The following is a 6,041-nucleotide window of genomic DNA, read 5'->3' as shown; positions in this document are numbered from 1 at the left end:
GCAAAAAGTAACTTCAGACAAAGACAAAATGTGATCAACACAAGTATGGAAAACACTTGTTGTAATTGTTTGAGGAAATTAAAATGAAATTGTGCAAAACAAAAGTGCATAAACCTGTAATTGGTTTACTTTGTCTCGCAGTTGTGACAGATGTAGATCTCCTTCAGTGTAGGCCTTGTGTGCCCACCCATGACTGAACAAGCATTGCACCCAGATCTGCCCTGGCATAGATGAGCCTAAATCTACCCCACAACTTCCTGTTCATCCTACTTAGTTGCTCTCTTCTGAGCTCTCTTCATCACCACCTGGTATGGCAACTGCTCGACCTCCGACCCCAAGGCACTACAGAGGGTAGTGCGTACGGCCCAGTACATCACTGGGGCCAAGCTTCCTGCCATCCAGGACCTCTATACCAGGCAGTGTCAGAGGAAGGCCCTAAAAATTATCAAAGACTCCAGCCACCCTAGTCATAGACTGTTCTCTCTGCTACCGCACGGCAAGCGGTACCGGAGCGCCAAGTCTAGGTCCAAAAGGCTTCTTAACAGCTTCTACCCCCCAAGCCATAAGACTCCTGAACAGCTAATCATGGCTACCCCGGACTACGCTGCTGCTACTCTGTTTATTATCTATGCATAGTCACTTTAACTCTACCCATATGTACATATTACCTCAATTACCTCGACTAACCAGTGCCCCCGCACATTGACTCTGTACCGGTACCCCCTGTATATAGCCTCCCTACTGTTATTTTATTTTACTGCTGTTCTTTAATTATTTGCTTTTTAAATTGTTTTGTTAAACTGCATTGTTGGTTAAGGGCTTGTAAGTAAGCATTTCACTGTAATGTCTACACCTGTTGTATTTGGTGCAAGTGACAAATAAAATGTGATTTGATTAGATTTTTTGCCACACTGTTTCTCCAAGCTGCGCTATCACTTTATTCTGTTTTCTCCTCCTCCAGGGCACCTTGACAGGGGTATCGGTTAGAATGGTGGTCGTTCTTCTCCTTCGCCTTGGGGAAAGGTCGGACAGCTACAGGGCTGAAGTTAGCCTCTACTAATCCGAGAGTGGAAGACTCCTCTCTCGTCTCTAACATGTAGGCTCATTAAACTTAATTTGAACGTACTTTACCTGTTGTCCGCTGAGTTTGTCCTTATGTAGGAGGTAATCTGAGCCAAAATATCCACAGAGTAGTGTTATTACTTTCAGTACGCTGGTCTGTATGTCGGTTTGTATTTTCAATGCTGACACAATTCGCACGGGACTTGCACAATATGTCAACAATGGCCAAATTTAACCGAAGCACAGACCAAACGTTGTCCCACGCAATCAGATGGCACATTTCCCAAGCACTTTCAGCTGATTGAGAGGGAACAGGCTTTGGTCGACAACATTCGGTTACATTGGGTTATTGTTTACATATTGTGCATCACATGGAATGCATCAGGACATGGGATATACAAGCAACAGAACCTACCGGCGCCACAAAAAGTCAGGTAAACAACACTTTCCTGTGGATACCCCATCTCCGCTTCCTACCACCAAAAGGACCAACAGCACGGAAAACCGGTAAAGTACGTTTAAATATCAATGTATTCAACATTCTGTCTTGTAGACTATTGCGTCTTTTTTACAGTGACTTCTTTCAGACTGAGATCCATGGCGTAACCATGGTAACGGTCTGATGTTTAGACAAGGCTGAAGTCATCTGTGGGGATGGATTGACTCAGCGCAGAATCACAGAAGAGATCTTCAGGTGTAGATGGATCTGAGACAGCGTGGAGGTGATCCCCAGAGGTGGAATGGGCTTGGACCTCCCCCTGCCCAGGAGAGACAGACCGCCCCGCAGGACTTGCATTGACCTCCACCCTGGGCTGGGCCTGTGGAGAGACACCATGGCCCCCTGGTGCTGCAGCTGGCTCCTCTGTGGCGGCGGGGGCAGGATGACCTGTTACAAAAGCCCGTGAGAATTTGGCTTCTGTAAAGACAGTAGGGTTAATGGCCATATCCGGTACAGTGAAACCCAGCCATGACGTTGGCTGGTGTTACAGCAGATGGTAGGGCTGTTGCCACAATTCCTGGTATGTCGTATTTGGAGACCGTTCTGCCAGGGTACGTCTTTATCCAGCAATCAATGGCACTGTTGATGTATCTCCTCTGGGGGCCGTAAACACTTCGATCCAGCATTGACCGCTAGTGCCGTAGTAACCAATGTTCCTCTCTCTGCAGATGTCGTTGGTCCGACCTGCTTCCTCTCTCTGTTGGCAATGATTTTGTCCGGCACTTGGTCTGTTGCGGTGCTGGTCTCATCCATGTTCCACACATCTTTGGCCTCAAAGTGGTGGCGGCCCAGAATAGTAGAAAGGTTGTTGAAGAACTGAGACACGTTCGTTGCATTGAAACTTGTCCCCCTCAATAGACTGGTGGCTTGAGGCTGTCGGATGGAGAGGCCGGGGTGCCTTTTGAGGAAGGAGGTGAACCAGTCTTTCCCTGCCATCTCCTTGGTGGCCCAGGTCTCAGGGTACTTGCAGCGGTAGTGTTGGGCAAGCTGGTATGCAAGTCTCCGCACCTGAAAAATAAAGACAATATTAATTATGAACTGTTATGAACCTCTATATGACCTTTTTAAATCTTATAGGTAATCAACTACCAGCACTATTGTAAGCTTACCTCTTTATGACTCAATCCAAAGTATATATCTGCAGCCCTCAACAGATACTCCTTCAGATTATTCTCCTGCTCCTGACTAAACACTCTGTTGTGGGCTCTGTATGCTGGCAGTCGGGCATTGGCGCTATCCTTTTTCCTCCGACAGTACCTAAACAAAGTAACATGGCATACACCATGTGCTTTCGCTGCACTCCTGACTGACTGGCCCCCTACCAGCACATCTTGGGAGGCTCTCTCAAATGTCTCTGGATGAAACAGACCTCTGTCTGTGGTTCTGACCCTAACTCTGGGCATGGGGAGTATATGAGTTTTTTTATACGTGGTGCTGGCTTTAGTGCCGGGTTTCCTTAATGTTGAGTTGGGTTCCAATGGTGGGTTTATGTCAAATTCTACTGGATCGCTGCTTACAGCTGAGCTGTGGCTGGAGACATTGTCTTGATTATCTGGAGGGTCACTGGTAATGTTGAGGTGGGTCACAGTGCCAAAAGGTTTGAGATCCAATGGTTTAGAGTCACGCTCTCTCTTTTCCACAGTCTCGGTTTGGGGAAGACTCAAAAGTGGGTCCTCCTGACCACAATCACTTTTCACACAGGGAGGAGTGAATATGAACTCTATGATGTCAGCCTCCATCCCTTGAAGATGCCCTGCCACCTGAGTGGTCCCGACTTCCTCCTCTTTAATCTGTATGGGCTCTGGGTCAGCCATCCCCAGACTGGACTTCCATTCCTCCTGGTCACAGTGCTGCTGCACAGGGTTAACCTCCTCCTCGGAGACGGTAAGAGAGAACTGGAGAGAGTCTATTCTACATAGTTTTATCTCCGGTGTGATCCGCAGCAGTCTGCGTAGCCTGTCATTCTCCTCTTTAGATCTGGAAATCTCCTCCTGGTACTCCGCTACCACTTTCTCTACAGCCCCCATAATCTCTACGGTAGCCACTGTTAAACGCGTATTAACAAACACACTCAAAGACTGTAATTTAGCCATTTTCAGTGGACTGAGAGTTAGGTATTCAGTTAGCTGCGTCTAAAATCCACGCAAGGAATGACCATATTGCAAAATAAAAACAAACCTCCCTCCAATTCTACTTCCGTGTTGTCTTCTTCTTTTGTGTATGTCAGTGGGTGTCAAGCCCCGAAACAAAAAACAGCGCCGCAAGCTGGATATAGTTCTGAGCTGGAATAGAAGAACAAACGTGTTTTTATAGTGTGACATGGTGAGTGGCAGCAGCTAGGTTTCCATCCAGATTTTCATGCGAAAATTCCAAAATCCGCATTTTCCACCAGACACGATGATATGGTGTGTGGTCCTCCCACTACAATTTGGGAAACCATGCAGTTTATTAGGCTACAGATCAAATAAGTTATGATGAACTTCTCAGGGTGGTGAGTGCACGGTGATCTTGATAGCCTACTCCTTTCCAATAAATATTGAGGGTCTTATTCTGGTGACATGATGATCGATGCTTGACTGCCATTTGACAAATACAAATATTCTAGCTCTTACCCATAATAATTTCATCATGTAGACCAGGGTTCTTCAATTCCGGTCCTGGAGGGCCGAAACTCCTCTGTCTTTCATCCTCTCCTTCTAATCAGGGGCTAATTCAGACCTGGGACACCAGGTGAGTGCAATTAACTACCAGGTAGAAATAAAAAACAGAAGTGTTTCGGCCCTCCCCGCACTGTATCTGCAAGTTTTTGTTGCAAAACTATTGATAGAATTTAAAATGCGGTGAAAACATATAGAATTTTAGATTTTTATTCGGTACATGAAAACTTAAGCGGAAAAGTACATTTTGTGTGCACTATGTCATAATGCACAGATTTTTATCCACAAGTCCATTTGGTGGAAACACACCACTGGTGGAAAATGCTCATATTTTCTTTATGCGTATTCTAGAATATTTGCATGAAGATCTGTCTCCAATTGCATGGAAACCTAGCTAGTGACATAGTTTACAGTGTATTGATATCATGGCTGTAACTACATATCAGGACACCAAGGTCCAGACCGCAGTAATCTTTTCTAATTTGAAAATAAAAAATTACAAATAAAAAATGTGTACAAAATAAAGAAAATCAATTATGGGTCAACATCTAGGCTAAATATTGCTCCCAGCGTTGATCAAAACTCAGATTACTTATACAGTTGAACTCGGAAGTTAAATACACCTTAGCCAAATACATTTAAACTCAGTTTTTCACAATTCCTGATATTTAATCGTAGTAAAAATTCCCTGTTTTAGGTCAGTTAGGATCACCACTTTATTTTAAGAATGTGAAATGTCAGAATAATAGTAGAGAGAATTATTTATTTCAGCTTTTATTTATTTCATCACATTCCCAGTCGGTCAAATAATAATATGCCGCTTAGCAGACGCTTTTATCCATTTAGCGTCTGCTAAATGACTAAAATGTAAATGTAATGTTGCTTCAATATATCCACATAATTTTCCTTCCTCATGATGCCATCTATTTTGTGAAGTGCACCAGTCCCTCCTGCAGCAAAGCACCCCCAAAGCATGATGCTGCCACCCCCGTTCTTCACGGTTGGGATGGTGTTCTTCGGCTTGCAAGCCGCCCCCACTGACAAAGAAATGATCAGTCTATAATTTTTATGGTAGGTTTATTTGAACAGTGAGAGACAGAATAACAACAAAAAAATCCAGAAAAACACATTGATTTGCATTTTAATTGGGGGAAATAAGTATTTGACCCCTCTGCAAAAACATGACTTAGTACTTGATGGCAAAACCCTTGTTGGCAATCACAGAGGTCAGACGTTTCTTGTAGTTGGCCACCAAGTTTGCACACATCTCAGGAGGGATTTTGTCCCACTCCTGTTTGCAGATCTTCTCCAAGTCATTGTTTCGAGGCTGACGTTTGGCAACTCAAACCTTCAGCTCCCTCCACAGATTTTCTATGGGATTAAAGTCTGGAAACTGGCTAGGCCACTCCAGGACCTTAATGTGCTTCTTCTTGAGCCACTCCTTTGTTGCCTTGGCCGTGTGTTTTGGGTCATTGTCATGCTGGAATACCCATCTACGACCCATTTTCAATGCCCTGGCTGAGGGAAGGAGATTCTCACCCAAGATTTGACGGCCCAGTCCATCGTCCCTTTGATGCGGTGAAGTTGTCCTGTCCCCTTAGCAGAAAAACACCTCCAAAGCATAATGTTTCCACTTCCATGTTTGACGGTGGGGATGGTGTTCTTGGGGTCATAGGCAGCATTCCTCCTCCTCCAAACACGACGAGTTGAGTTGATGCCAAAGAGCTCCATTTTGGTCTCATCTGACCACAACACTTTCACCCAGTTCTCCTCTGAATCATTCAGATGTTCATTGGCAAACTTCAGACGGGCATGTATATGTG

At 44.8% G+C, this 6,041-nt stretch overlaps 1 protein-coding gene across 1 annotated transcript; it reads right to left on the bottom strand.

Moving 5' to 3' along the window:
• Positions 1-623: 623 nt before the first annotated feature.
• On the bottom strand, positions 624-3,770 carry LOC311148630 (uncharacterized protein). Its single transcript, XM_084185618.1, has 2 exons — positions 2,671-3,770; positions 624-2,569 (listed from the first exon to the last, which is right to left on the bottom strand). Exons 1-2 carry the CDS (start codon positions 3,652-3,654, stop codon positions 2,132-2,134), a joined length of 1,422 nt encoding a protein of 473 aa, XP_084041744.1. The 5' UTR covers positions 3,655-3,770; the 3' UTR covers positions 624-2,131.
• Between the last annotated feature and the right edge of the window lie 2,271 nt (positions 3,771-6,041).

The sequence above is a fragment of the Coregonus lavaretus genome, assembly GCF_964263955.1.
Source record: "Coregonus lavaretus genome assembly, chromosome: 21".
Lineage (NCBI taxonomy): Eukaryota > Metazoa > Chordata > Actinopteri > Salmoniformes > Salmonidae > Coregonus > Coregonus lavaretus.
This window is presented reverse-complemented; position numbering and strand designations above follow the sequence as displayed.

Excerpts from the sequence above, each read along its gene's own strand:
- LOC311148630 (XM_084185618.1), bottom strand. The coding sequence starts at position 3,654 with ATGGCTAAATTACAGTCTTTGAGTGTGTTTGTTAATACGCGTTTAACA. Across the intron at positions 2,570-2,670 it reads TTGGATTGAGTCATAAAGAG|GTGCGGAGACTTGCATACCA; the intron begins GTAAGCTTACAA and ends TTTATTTTTCAG.